Genomic DNA, 15,620 nt, shown 5'->3' on the forward strand with positions numbered 1-15,620 from the left:
AACACAATACACATAGCGCCACCTTTGACAGGGCGGTAAGCGGCAAGGGAGGTAATTTGGGCCTGCCTACCGAACTCGTTCTTCTGTCCATCCCTAACGTCAAAATTGTGACATTCTGCTACCTTACACATTTGATGCTCATGGTTTTATGAAAGTCGGTCGTGTTTGGGGGTTAACATTATATTTAAAAACATTGTTTTTTTTAATTTGCTGAAATAATTTCCTGAAAAAAAGTTTAAATTTGAATTTTATACACGTTTACATGGAAGTTCTCTAGGTAAATAACATTAGTTTCCTTTAACTGTAAAATTTGTTACGAAACATAAACTCTTAAAGCATCTAAATACATTGGTTATATATTTTTGGCAACCTATTATAAGTGCATTCAGTTGACTAGCCCTACTATAGGTGTCACCCTCTTACCAAAGACTTCTTCGGTTAGATCATGGGCCTTACCAAAGTAAGGCCATCTTAGCTAGTGGTTTAGCTGGAGGGTTATGGGAAGGTGCTGCACCCTGTCCTTTTTTTGGAAGCACCCTTCCGCCCTCATGGAGACCAGAATGTGCCCCCTCCTGCCTTCATAGAATTAAATGCTCAAGAAAATCAAATATTTCTTTTGTTTTGATTAAAACTTGGAAAATTATTATGAAATCAAACAAACTATACATTATTTGGTAGTTGAAACCAACTGTTACTTCAAATATGCACACTTTCTGACATTTTTATGAATGGCATAATGCTTTGATAATTTACTGCCCGATAAAATGTTCCCTTTTGTCCCTCAGCACCCTGTCCATTTTCTGTAGCACCTTTTTAAACATGGCTAAAACCCTGTATACGGTTTGTCCCCAACCCAAAAATTGACAAAATGAATGGCTTCTGGACATGAATAATAATACATCAGCTGTCTTTGCAGTCCAACTATAATTATTAACAATTCTTTCATGATAAAACAAGGGCACTAGCGGATCACTAAAATCGTCCTAGTTTACTTGTTATTTCAATATCGGAGAAAAATTTGCTTAACTATACGCCCAAAATGCACAATTTCGGACTAGAAATTGTCACGTAAAATTGAACAGGGGGAGTACCCCCACACCACCCCTGTCAACACTTTAAACCAAATAAATTTTGTTTCTGAGGGAGGGGCGGTAGACAAAGGGTTACACCCCCAATTTACACCCACACTTACGCCGAATCCTGGATCCGCCCCTGAAAGCTATACATTTCACATATACTTAAAAGAAACTATTGTGCTAGATGTACAATACAGCATGCATGTAGCATTGATTGAAATTGAAAGTGGAATCATTTAACTTACCTAGACTACACATACAGTTGGTTGAGAAAATGTAGTCGATACTGAGCCTGAATGGTACTTTTGAAAAAAAGCGTAAAATCATTATCTTTATTTACCCTGAACGAAAAAGTCGTAACAAAGACAGAACATGTTATTTGATTAAGATCAAATTGCCAGCCATTCATAAATAATGTGTTAAGTAATAATTGTATACATATTCAGTGCTCCAGCTAGGCCTAAATAGCAAGGGGGGGGGGCACCCTGCTGCCCTTTTCTGGTACCCTACTGCCCTTTTACTAGCCCCCACCACCTGTGCCCTTTTTTGACAGAGACGCCTTTGGTGATTATGCACTTTATTTGCCATGTGTGCTATTTAATAAACATATCGTAAAGTCAATTTTAAGAAATAAGTATAAAAATAATAAATATACATAAAATGACACTGAAATAAAAAAACACAGCTTAGGTAACACTAGTATTGAAAGTAGTTACAACACATGTATACGCAATATGAATTGAATATTGACCCTTGCATGTGGCCCATTAAGGCTCATATTCAATGCACATCAAAAGTGCTATTTCTGACCTAGAACCCTGCCCTTTTCAAATCCTGACTGGAGCACTAATGATATTTCAGTTTCAGGCGAGGTTGGACGCAGACAAATCGCATGTTTTGTCAAATTGCTCCACAAAAAATAATAAATAGTATGCCTGGCCTAACGCGACCTAAGGTGGCTCGTTTTTTATTAGCTTGTTCTCTGGAGATGTATTTCCCCATCTCAGCAAAAAGATATCACAGGTAGAAAGCAAGTCCCTAGATAGCGTAAAATAACATATTAGCGGGTTTTAGATAGGGGTTTAACCTTTTCTTTTTTATTCGAATAAAATCTACTAAGCCAAAAGGCCGTAAATGTATGCCAAAAGAATACGTAGTAAAAAAAAAGCTATGGCACGGATTTATTGATTGATTGATCGATTGGTTTGTGTTGGTTGGTTGATTGATTGATTGATTGATTGATTGGTTGGTTGGTAGGTCGATTGATTGATTCGTTTATTGATTGATTCGTTTTTTGATTGATTGATTGATTGATTGATTGATTGATTGATTGATTGATTGATTGATTGATTGATTGATTGATTGATTGATTGATTGATTGATTGATTGATTGATTGATGCATTTGACTTTTGTGTTTTGAAATATGCTTTAAAATATGATAAAAGTCTAAATTTAAACCAAGCTCGGCAATTTCTTTCTGATTGACTATTAATTAAAGCTGCACTTTCACAGATTTACCGCTTTTCCAACTTTTTGTTTGATTTGGAATTAGCAATTTTTTTGCGTAAATATCAGCAAACCAGTGATGAAAGACTGTTGACAAAAGATCAGATCGCAGATTTTTATATTTCCATTCCAAATTTAATGTTTTATGGCTTAATTTAACCGTTACTAACGGTTTAAGAAATATGCATAAAACATCAATTTTGGAGAGGAAATATGAAAATCTGCGATCTGATCTTTTGTCATCAGTCTTTTATCACTGGTTTTCAGATATTTACGCAAAAAAACTGCTCCTTCCAAGACAAAAAATAAAAAAGTTGTCAAAACGTTCAATCTGTGAGAGTGCAGCTTTAATATCCCAAAGGTCAGAGCAGGTAATGGAAATTAATATTTTAAAAGTTATGGTGTAAAAAATCAAGTACAATATGCCATGCAAAAACTATGCGTCGCACAGCAGCATACCAGCGATAAACGCGGAAGTTATAATGCGATTGGGCAAATTGCATAGTGTTGATAAGGCGTAAACATATAATTGTTTGTTTCCACAACCCGACCGACCCTATTTTTCATCCCGACCCTATACTTTTTTTGGCTGTGATTTTTTTCGTAAATTGTAAAAAAAATGTGCGTTTTTGAGGGAACACTTAAAAAAATTGACCATTTTATATTTCTTTCTTTATCTACAATAGTTTTATACCCTGATAAAGGTCGGTTTGGTATGGGATCCCGGATTTGAAAAAAAAAAAATGAAAAAAGTTATGCCTACCTACCTACCTACCCTGTTTTCTTTTGAGATGTTCGTTGAAACAAATAACTTTTTTGGGCCATAAATCAAAGATCCACTATTATTTTGTCAGTGCATTTTTTTCTATAGTTTTAAATAAAAAGATAACTGATAGGCCTCTTGAACGCTTCTTATGTCGTAAAAAGATAACTTGTATGTACAATGTACAACAACCTGGTCAAAAGTATTTCCTCCCTGACCTATAAACATAAGCATACACATTAGAATGTCAACAACTCTCGCTACAAGTAACAATTTCCGCGACAATTATAAACTGTGGTTATATTTGAACAGTTTGTGGTCAAGTGGTAACACACGGCATTTCAACAGATAGACCCAGTGGAAAAATGTTCGATCCCCACATCACCAATAAAACTACTGAATCGTCTTTCGAGAGGGACGTTAAGTGACAATAGCAGGGGCTGATCTAGGATTTAACGTTAGAGGGGGTGTAACTTGGGACTTGCGTCCCTCCATCAGCACGAAAAAGTATTTGGTTTATAGTGTTAGCAGGATGGGGTGGGGAGGTGGGGGTATTCCCCCACGGAAATTTTAACTATTTCTTGTCCAAAATGGTGGATTTTGGGCGTACGTGTATTTTATTACTCGTTTTCTCCTATATTGAAATGTACAGTAAACTTGGACGCACTCCCCCCCCCCCCCCCATCGCTACTGATACAAAAGTTACATTCTGTAAGTGCACAATGTACAAAAACCCAACTACACTGAGCCCGCCACCCATGGATAGGCCGCAATGGCGTAGTAAATAAAGGTGCATCCGCTCATGGATAGGCCGCAGTGGCGTCGTAAATAAAGGTGCATCCGCCCATGGATAGGCCGCAGTGGCGATGGAAATAAACGTACATACCCAATGGATAGGCCGCAGTGGCTATGTAAATAAACGTACATCCCCCATGGATAGGCCGCAGTGGCTATGTAAATAAACGTGCATCCCCCATGGATAGGCCGCAGTGGCGATGTAAATAAACGTGCATCCCCCATGGATAGGCCGCAGTGGCGATGTAAATAAACGTACATCCCCCATGGATAGGCCGCAGTGGCGATGTAAATAAACGTGCATCCCCCATGGATAGGCCGCAGTGGCGATGTAAATAAACGTACATCCCCCATGGATAGGCCGCAGTGGCGATGTAAATAAACGTACATCCCCCATGGATAGGCCGCAGTGGCGATGTAAATAAACGTACATCCCCCATGGATAGGCCGCAGTGGCGACGTAAATAAACGTACATCCCCCATGGATAGGCCGCAGTGGCGACGTAAATAAACGTACATCCCCCATGGATAGGCCGCAGTGGCTATGTAAATAAACGTACATCCCCCATGGACAGGCCGCAGTGGCTATGTAAATAAACGTACATCCCCCATGGATAGGCCGCAGTGACGATGTAAATAAACGTACATCCCCCATGGATAGGCCGCAGTGACGATGTAAATAAACGTACATCCCCCATGGATAGGCCGCAGTGGCGACGTAAATAAACGTACATACCCCATGGATAGGCCGCAGTGGCTATGGAAATAAACGTACTTCCGCACATGGATACGCCGAAGAAGTGGCGTCGTTAATAAACGTACATCCCCCATTGATGAGTCGAAGTGGCGTCGTAAATAAACGTACTTCCGCCCATGGATAGGCCGAAGTGCTGACGAAAATAAACGTGCACCCCCGCCCATGGATAGGCCGAAGTGGCGTCGTAAATAAACGTACATCCGCCCATGGATAGGCCGCAGTGGCGTCGTAAATGAACGTGCACCCCCGCCCATGGATAGGCCGAAGTGGCGTCGTAAATAAACGTGCAGCCCCGCCCATGGATAGGCCGATGTGGCGTCGTAAATAAACGTACATCCCCCATGGATAGGCCGAAGTGGCGTCGTAAACAAACGTGCACCCCCGCCCATGGATAGGCCGAAGTGGCGTCGTAAATAAACGTACCTCCGCCCATGGATAGGCCGCAGTGGCGTCGTAAATAAACGTACCTCCGCCCATGGATAGGCCGCAGTGGCGTCGTTAATAAACGTGCATCACCCATGAATAGGCCGCAGTGGCGATGTAAATAAACGTGCACCCCCCATGGATAAGCCGTAGTGGCGATGTAAATAAACGTGCACCCCCGCCCATGGATAGGCCGCAGTGTAGTGTGGTGTTCGTTATATTAGGACAAAAAAAGTTCTTTGTTTCCACGAACACCTCCAAAAAAATATGGTCGGTGGGTAGGAATAGCTTTTTTCTAAAAAAAAATGACACCCGGGGTTCTGTACCAAACCGACCTCTTTCAGGGTACATCGCTATTGTATAAAGTTTTAACTATTAGATGGCAAAATTTAAACATGTTCACTTAAATATGAACTTTTTTTGGAAATTACGAAAACAAAATCCGCAAAAAAGTGAAGGTGCGGGTTGAAAATATAAAGTCGGTCGGGTTAGTAGAAACAAACAAATGTTTTGTATGCCTTATATCTATTATGTCTACATATTAACTGATAGTGTTTGAGCTCGCTTAAATAACTGACACTGTCTTTTTAATATTTCCTGATATTTATGTATACTTTTGAACGGTGTTGACACAAAAATAATGAGAGAAATATAACTATATAAGTTACCCCCGCGTTTTTATAGTCAAATTGTACAAATATGCAATGTAGCCTATACAACCATGGCGTGGTACGGTCCCTTTATGGCAATGAAACAAGTATTTAAACACGTGATAAGCGCAAGGAGGTAATTCTTTATTTAGAAACACAGTTGTTATCATGCGGCGTTTTTTTTTTTGCATTTTCCGAAAACGGCTATCGATTAGTCATGTGACGAGGCCAGACCATGAAGAAGCAAGGTCGCTTGACGCCATGTTAAAACTTCTTAAGCCATGTTAAAACTTCTTAAGCCATTAAAGGAAAATATTTGTTGTTTTTATACGTGAATGGAGGTTATATAGTACCTGATAGTCACTGTACAAGAATGGGAATCAGATAAGAAGTGCATAGATTCAGGTAAAACAAATTTAATTTCCCACTTTCGATTTCACCCCTGTGAATTTTTTTTACAGTAAACAGTAATAGAATGGATCTAAAAACGAATTTAAAGTGGTACAATAAAGGGTTGATGCAAAAAAGGATAATTAAATTTAATGAATTATTTTTTATTTACTCATTGGCCTTTAAAGCTGCACTCTCACAGATTTACCGTTTTTCTAAAAAAAAATTAACGTACAATCTGTGAGAGTGCAGCTATAATGATGATCAAAACAAAAACAAAACTTATGGTTTGAGTACAGTTAAAAACTAATATCAGCCTTTATAAATGGATTTCTTTTCAATTAAAAAAAACACCAATATAAATAAGAGCTAATATGTTTTATCCCCCCTACACACACACGCCTGCTATCACTTTAAACAAAATTCATATGCCTTTTTTTCATTATAAAAAGTCAAATGCGACACACATAATTATGAATTAAAAAATGGCATCAACCTTTATTCCGCCCCTTAAAATACTATTTAATATTTTGTGATAGCAGTGTTGTTAATTGCTCTTGTGAATGCCCCGTCTCCGATTTTAGGTGAAAAGCATATTGCGGCCAACTACTGCAGTTATTTCAACCAACAATGGCTGAAAGTCAGGGACACTCTTCCATGAAAGGTAACCTAAATTTAAGTGTAGACATTGTAAGGATCGAAAATAAATAATAATTGTATGGGGATTACTCCATCACTTATTTATGCCAATGGAATTGGAACTACAGGGACAGGCCCAGTCGCCAATGCACAAAACTTAAGCCTTAAACAAACACTAAATGAGATACATATAACACAGAAACAGAACAGACCTCAGATGCAACATAATATATCTATTGATAACTGATACAATCACTGTCATGGGAAAAACATTGGGGCTTCGAGCCTGAACATTTTTAGCATCCAAACTATATTTTTATAGAACACGATGACATATCAACAAAGTTTGAACAACTTGAGATAGAATCGTTAGACAGGATGACGCAAACTGGTTATGCGGTTATCAAACATGTTGATGATGAGCTCGAAGTACGAAAGAAGGAATGGACCGATACCCAACAACCAAATACAGGTATTAAAAATGTTTCGATTTCGCCATACAGCTTGCTTTTATATATATTTATTATATTTTCATTATTGTGATCCACTCCAGGATTTCGGAAAACAATTATTTTTTTGTTAAATAGAAGTTTTATATTCTAAATAATATTTGATATTGAATTTTGATGAAGTAGACTAACTGCTATGATGACGATCGGTTAACTATTAATGATTTATTAAATGTATACACACTGTGACCATTGGTTTATGTCTATATACCTTCTAAACATATACTAGAATTTGTAACTGGTAATTAACAGGATCAAAGACGGTTATCAAGAACTGCAACAGTGTTGTAATTGGAGAAACCAACATCATCGTTCAAAATCAAGACAACACGGTTAAGAATAGAGGTAAGGGTTATTTTTCTCCGTGTCAGATTTTAACACTTTCTAAGATGAGAACTGAAGGATGATATTGTAATGATTGTATTATGTGCCATTACCCAGTATTTCCTATGAATTTAAAGGCACGCACACACACGCACAAACACGCACACTCACGCACACACACGCGCACACACGCGCACACACACACACACACACTATACATAGTCAGAGAATGGGCTTTACAGATTCACGTATTGTTTTACAGAAAAATTTGTCGATGATAAGACGAAGAAACTAGCCGGTAGACATATTGTTTCAACTATCCTGGAAAGAGCTGGTGGAACGCTTAAATATTCTGAACTTAAAGATGAGGTTGACAAAGAACTCAAAACCGAGGGTATAGAGTTCTTTTCAAAAGTTAGCGGTTGGACATTGCCTGAATTCTTGACTTGGGAAAAGGACATATACAAATTGCAGAAGAAAAGAAAGAATAGAATCCGGTCAGTAACACTCAGGGAGATATACAGAACGGCCCCGACAACAAAGATGCAATCTCGTTTATCAGGAAACCGGACACATCACGTAGACAAAAGCGTAATAACAGTGGATTCCTCCAATGAGTGCGCATCCGGAATTAACCCAGAATCCATGCAACCTCAAGCAGATGTGGAAGAATGGACAGTTGTAAAACCACAGCGATCTAGAAAAACTTCCACAAAACCTGATTCAGAGAAGAGTAGTCAAAGTATTCCAAACGATGAAGCTGATCTTTTTATTTCAACATTTCTTCAACAACCCTTTGCTGATTTTGACCAAAACATATTTGAGAACATAATATCAACGGGTGAAGACGACAGAACAATATTCGTGAAGTCGCTTAGCACATATGAGGCTAAGCCATTTTCATTCTGTGTTGACGTAATAAGTTTGTGGAACACGCCTATGAATGGACCGTCTCATATTGTTGTTGGTATCGATACAGACTCTACTCTTCTTGGGGTGAATAAGTGCATTGATGAAGACTTCTTCACAAAGCTTTTCCACCCAGAATATTTTACAACAATGCCTTTTTACTCGACGGAAAAAATCATGTACAACTCAAAAGCGTTTTACATAGTAAAGGTAAATGAAAGCAAAGGTTCCGGGGTACCATGTGTTATAAAACGACCTCTTATTTCTTTCAAAAGAAATGAAATTGTAGCAAGAAAGCTTAAACAGAACGTGGTCTACGAAGCATCCTCAGACGAAATACAAGATATTTTCCTATGGTTTTCGCAGTTACATAAACAAGAAATTACTTCTGCAAAAAGTTTTGACAAAGATAAGAAATCCAAAGAGATCCTTGTTGAAGCGAAAGAGACAGAAAACGAAGACGAACTATCTGACTTTTGGAAAGAAGTTAATGGCTTCAAAAAAGGTAACTTTCTTCTCATAACCGGTGACGTTCAAGAATCGCGACACTTACACAACCTTGGACTTCTTCCATGGATAGCAGTGTATGATTTCGATATCAACAGCCCCGAGAATGGTATATTTAATAGATGTGAATATTCGTTAGGGAAAAAAAGGTGTCTAAAGGTTTGCAATTGGAATGACGACATCAATGACCCATTTACAGAAAATGGCACCAAGTGGTGTTTTCTTAGGGGACGCAAGGACATAAAGGAATCAAGAACTGACCTAAAAAACGGTGAAACTGAAGACAGCAACTTCTGGTACAAAAAGGTAAAAGAGACAATCAAGACGAATGCCAAAAATATAGCCACTTTTATGGACTGCCGAACACTAACAGTTATCATTCTTTGGCCGGAGAATGAAAAGCTCGTGATGTTTATGAAAGAGTTCTTAAATAGTTTGAAGTATGAGCTGCAAGATTTACCTAATGTGTTGCTTGTTAAAAGTCAAAATAATCCAGTAACAGAAAACGGACATACCTGTATGAAAGCAATGTCAAATGAATTCGGTGTCACTTTTCAGTCGTTTGACATATCCATCGGAGATCTATGTGTTCAAATAGTTGATAAGATGCAAATCGATGAAACTAAAAACGGGTTCAGCCTTGAACTACCATGTGCATCGGACAGTGGAAAATGTCACACCTGCGTAATTCCAGAGGAGAAAGCAGCTTGGTTGGCTGAAAATCTTGACGTTCTTTATCTTAACGCTCCATTTGGAAGAAGAATTCCCGATGATAAAAGCCTGGATGAAGAGCTAGCTCTGTTTCGAAAGGGTGGAACGATAAGCTGGCCTGCAATGTACAATGTCAACTTCAAGAAAGCTGTTATTGAAAGGGACGTCCAGAGCGAACTGAAGAAACAAGTTCAAGCACATCTTTGCACCAAACCGTCAGATGTGAGACTCTTCCACTCTCCAGGCGCCGGCGGAACAACACTAGCCAGAGAGCTAGTTTGGGAAATGCATTACGATTACCCTTGCGTCCAGTTGAGAAACAGAATAGTTATGAATGATGATGACTCTCTTGAAACGCGACTTCAATACCTTCACGAACAGACTGGTTTGCCACTTTTGCTTCTGGTGGACTCGGACGGTTTGTCAGACGATATCTATCTGAAGCAATTGAATGACACAGTAACACTGTATGTGAGAAGGTATTTTTATCCACCTGGCAAATCCGGAAAAGGGTTGATCTTCCTGCCAAATAAAGTATCACAACGAGAGGCAACACAACTCGTCGAAATTCTCACTCCATTCTGTGACACAGGAAGAAAAAGGCGGCAATTGACAAGTTTTCAAGAAAAGGCTCGAGAGGGAAAAGCCCATTTGTATGACTTCGGGTTGACTGTGTACCTGCATGAATATCAAGGTATCGTAAGTTACGTCAGAAATTGCTTGAAGCTGAAGGAATCCAGACTTCAGCCGGATCAAAAGTGCTTGGCATTTTTGTCTCTTGTTCAATACTACGGCCATTCTAGTATTCCCTGTCAGTTTTTCGCTACCATGTTTGGTATGCCAACAAATTTTGCCATGGATATACACGACTTTCCTTCAACTGTATTTGAGTTTGTGGTAAGTGATATGAACGCATACAGAACTGACAACATTCGTATATGCCACAACATCATTGCGAAGGAAATATTGGAGCAAACTATGTCTGTACATTTACAAGAAGGCAATGCAAACAGAGGAGATGTGCTTAGCGATGCTGCCCGCCAGAAACTGTTTGATTTGTGTGTAGACTTCATAGAGTATGCGAGTAGAAAAAACAGCACACTAACTACTTGTATACGAGATATTTTGACAAGAACATTTATTTCAAGAGCTCATCCCTCCAAACTTGATGGCGAACGAACAAAGAAAAAGGTGAAGTTGTCGAGACTTTTAGAAGACATTCCAGCGAAACCACCGCTGTTTACACAAAGAAAAGAACTGCTCAACACTCTAAAGACATCGTTTCCTAAAAGTCCGAGTTTTCACGCTCATCTGGGTCGGTTTTACGTGCATTGTAGGCATGACGAAGAACAAGAGGCCGAAAAATATTTCCGTGAAGCCGAACGCTTGTGCGAGGAACAAATAAAAGCCTGTGAATCAAATTCAACACAGGACAGAGATCGGATGCGTCTAGAAGCGTCACAAGTATACCATATGTTTGGCGTGATGAAGAAAATTTCTGTCTTGAGAAGAAAAACAAAGGTCAGCGATAAAAAACTGAATGAAATCATTCCCTGTGCAAAAGAAGCAAGTGAACTTTTCGAAAAGAGTCGGATTAACACACCTGCATCACATATCTACACGTATGCGTTTACTGACGACATCGAGGTCCGCCTTCTCGTTTGCGAAGTCATCAAGACTTTTTTAGGTGAAACATGGACAGAGAAGGTTAGAAGAAATTTTAGACTGAAGTGTTTGATTGAAACACATATGGTGACCATCAAAAACCTTGTACATGAATGTTTGCGAAATCAATTGATGAGCGAAGATGATATGAAGTCGATGATGATGTTGAACGGACGATACAACGCCATATTTGGTCATTTTATTGATACAATGGATTTTTCAGGCCGGCTGTCTCAGAATACATTGTTACTCTGCGATCGAAGGCTGAAAATAGCTGCAATGACTGCAAGGAATGGGAAACGGGACATCTTTGACTATTTGGATGCAGAAACCAACGGCAACAAGATAGTTGAGCTAGTAGATATGTACGAACAAAACTTTAGAGAAATGTTCAGATCAGGTTTACAAGAGGAAGAGAAAATGGTACTTGAAAATGAAATGATTGCATGGTTGCAAGCGATACGGCACACTAAATTCACAAGGCAGTATTCGGTGGAAGAAGTCCTTTTGCAGGTACAAAAATGGGATAGCTATTTCAAAAACGCAATATCTTTGTATTACACATTCATATGTAATGCTCTTCTTGGCATTGGTGTTGGTGGGGTTCCACCGAACAAGGAACTCTTGGAAAGTGCAGGTGAATTAGTCTGCAATTTGCGAAAGAAACACATGACGGTGATCAAATCCTCAACTCCTCGTGAATGGCTTGGAAAAACAAACCAGGGTTTCAGAACGCTGGTATCAGCTGATCCAAGGATGGGGATCCCCATAGGAACCCGCTTTCCGACCTCAGCCGTTCTTGCTCTTTGTGTGGGTATCATTGCAAAGCCAAAGTCAGCGAGCGAAACAACAACAAATGCAGTGATTATATTAACTGTACACACAAAGCGTGGACAATTCGATGTTCACGTCAGATTTGAACCAAAAGCAGCCAAACTTCAAGTTAGTACCTGTTGTGGAATGAAGGTTGAATTTAATTTGGCCTTCACGATTAAGAATGGATACGAAGCTTACAACGTGAAACTTCTAAGGAGGTACGCATGTCCAGGATGTGGAACGCGAATTGGTTTTACAAGCGAACAGATATGTCTGCGATGCTTCAAATGCAATGTTGATGTTTTCAAAGATGATTTCAACATGGATAGATAGATTTAAGACACGATAAGCTGTGGAGTTAGATGTAAGATATGATAACATACTTTCAAAGATTAACAAACCATTTCAGTATAGTAAAGACGGCTTACAATTTTTGGTGAAGTCTAGTGTTTTGAAATTCAACTCTTACAATTTAAAATCGATTTACAATTTAAAAAGATACCAGATTTAAGCCCATTTAAAAGAATAGCTCTTGAAATAATGAAGTGATATATTCGACCAAAACCATTGTAATGAATTAGAGTAGAAAATCCGCCAATCTGCTGCTTATACTTAGCGCCGTTTCATCAAGATACCTATGAGTAATCATGTAGCTAGAAAGGTTTTAAAAACAATGTAGTTATGCTGTTCAAAAATAAATATGACCTATAAACACAATTGCTCCCGTAGGAATCTTGATGATATAGCCTCAAGGTGTACATGTTTTGAATTTTCATGTATGTACGTATATGTGATTTTGATATGGTTTTATATTAAGAGTAATAGTATAAATGTGTTAAATGCTTGCATGTTTGATTAATTCGTTATTTTCCTCACTATTGTGGGAATGTATAAGATAGAAACTGATCTCTTGTATGTACGGAAATAGTGTGAGATATTTCAGGGGTGGTATTCAATATGCAACTTATGTCAATCTTATGGGCATACATCATTGACTCTATTCACTGTATAGGTCCGTTATTTATTACGAGCAATCCGATTAGCTACATCGTTCTTAGGTCCAATAAGACGAGTAATGAACACAACCCCAGATATCTATAATTTATTACGTTTTTTTTAATTTTATTTGTAAATAAGATATATGACATGAACACTCATAGTGTGTGATATTTGAGATATGTATAATGTAATATTTTTTAGTTTAATTTGTGAATAAAAAGAAATAAAGTGGTGTCAAGCTCGTTCAATTTATAGTCGATGCATTTATCAATCATATCATTGCAAAACATGATACTTTAAATGTTTCAATAAACTGTCATCGCAAAGTATTTAGCAGAAGACATTTATCTCTCGAAAACTTGAGTTGACCTGTCATTAATCGAATCTCGAAAACTTGAGTTGACCTGTCATTAATCGAATCTCGAATACTTGAGTTGACCTGTCATTAATCAAATCTCGAATACTTGAGTTGACCTGTCATTAATCGAATCTCGAATACTTGAGTTGACCTGTCATTAATCGAATCTCGAAAAGTTGAATTGTCCTGTCATTAATCGAATCTCGAATACTTGAGTTGACCTGTCATTAATCGAATCTCGAATACTTGAATTGACCTGTCATTAATCGAATCTCGAATGCTTGAGTTGACCTGTCATTAATCGAATCTCGAAAACTTGAGTTGACCTGTCATTAATCGAATCTCGAATGCTTGAGTTGACCTGTCATTAATCGAATCTCGAATACTTGAGTTGACCTGTCATTAATCGAATCTCGAATGCTTGAGTTGACCTGTCATTAATCGAATCTCGAATACTTGAGTTGACCTGTCATTAATCGAATCTCGAATGCTTGAGTTGACCTGTCATTAATCGAATCTCGAATACTTGAGTTGACCTGTCATTAATCGAATCTCGAATACTTGAGTTGACCTGTCATTAATCGAATCTCGAATGCTTGAGTTGACCTGTCATTAATCGAATCTCGAATGCTTGAGTTGACCTGTCATTAATCGAATCTCGAATGCTTGAGTTGACCTGTCATTAATCGAATCTCGAATACTTGAGTTGACCTGTCATTAATCGAATCTCGAATACTTGAGTTGACCTGTCATTAATCGAATCTCGAATACTTGAGTTGACCTGTCATTAATCGAATCTCGAATACTTGAGTTGACCTGTCATTAATCGAATCTCGAATGCTTGAGTTGACCTGTCATTAATCGAATCTCGAATGCTTGAGTTGACCTATCTTTTATCATCGGGTGTATGCCAAAGGTGTGCCTCGTGTCAAGGTTTGACAAGAACGTCGAAGGGAGGAGCATTGTTTGCCCGTCATTGACCCATGCACGATAACATTAACAAATAAATGAAGGACTCTGATATAGCTTCTTTTGTATTTAGCCCCTAACAATTTTGCTGGTTGTCAGCTTCGTCTAAGATGAAAATGAAGTGCCAAAAAAATCGTGAAATTCGATGTTAAAGTTAAAAAGGGAACCGGGAAAATTGGTACAATTCTGACAAAGGATCATACTTCAAGTTTGACAAAATAAATCAAGTTACATGTACTTGAATTTATCGAACACGTCCAACATTGTATGCTAATACACACTTTGGCAAATATTGGGTTGCAGATGCGTAATTTAAACAGCGGATATGATCAATTTGGTCAGAATTTGAAGATAAGAGGGCCATAACTAAGCAATTTCTGAATCAGGCTTGTCGATCTCGTCCGAGGAACGCTTATTCAAACTGTGATTTAATAAGATTTACATAATTGATAAGTACGCAAATTGTCTTTCTTCTGTATGTTTTTTTTTATAATTATTAACTTAATTATACGAACGATGCGTGATATAATAGTACTGTAATAGAAGTAGACTTAAACATATCTTACTGTTTATATGAGTAACAAATTGAGGTTATTTATAGGGAGCGATAGTTTATGAGGCTAAAACAACCTTATCTGGTAAAGTCCCTGCATATTTCTACTGGTCTTTGACTAAGGAAACGCGGACTATGCTTCGCGCGTTACTGCGAAAATGACCTCATCCTGTTCATTATTTTTAAGCAGATGATGGAAAGTTCATTTGAAATTATATTTTTGCTCATAATTAACATTTGAGAAGCACATTGACGATTACTGTTGTACCTCGGATGATGATTTGATATTTTCGTCCAAGG

At 38.2% G+C, this 15,620-nt stretch overlaps 1 protein-coding gene across 1 annotated transcript; it reads left to right on the forward strand.

Moving 5' to 3' along the window:
* Window positions 1–6,200: 6,200 nt before the first annotated feature.
* On the forward strand, window positions 6,201–13,673 carry LOC128217636 (uncharacterized). The gene is made up of 5 exons (XM_052924902.1): window positions 6,201–6,376; window positions 6,946–7,025; window positions 7,323–7,472; window positions 7,762–7,854; window positions 8,096–13,673. The coding sequence occupies exons 2-5, from the start codon at window positions 6,992–6,994 to the stop codon at window positions 12,772–12,774; spliced, it is 4,956 nt and encodes a 1,651-aa protein (XP_052780862.1). The 5' UTR covers window positions 6,201–6,376; window positions 6,946–6,991; the 3' UTR covers window positions 12,775–13,673.
* The last annotated feature ends 1,947 nt before the right edge of the window (window positions 13,674–15,620 follow it).

The sequence above is a fragment of the Mya arenaria genome, chromosome 14 (genome assembly GCF_026914265.1).
Source record: "Mya arenaria isolate MELC-2E11 chromosome 14, ASM2691426v1".
Classification (NCBI taxonomy): Eukaryota; Metazoa; Mollusca; class Bivalvia; order Myida; family Myidae; genus Mya; species Mya arenaria.

Bases quoted from the DNA above. Each gene is read 5' to 3' on its own strand.
- LOC128217636 (XM_052924902.1), top strand. From the start codon at position 6,992: ATGGCTGAAAGTCAGGGACACTCTTCCATGAAAG. The intron at 7,473-7,761 runs GTATTAAAAATG...GGTAATTAACAG, and splicing joins TACCCAACAACCAAATACAG to GATCAAAGACGGTTATCAAG. The intron at 7,855-8,095 runs GTAAGGGTTATT...ATTGTTTTACAG, and splicing joins CAACACGGTTAAGAATAGAG to AAAAATTTGTCGATGATAAG.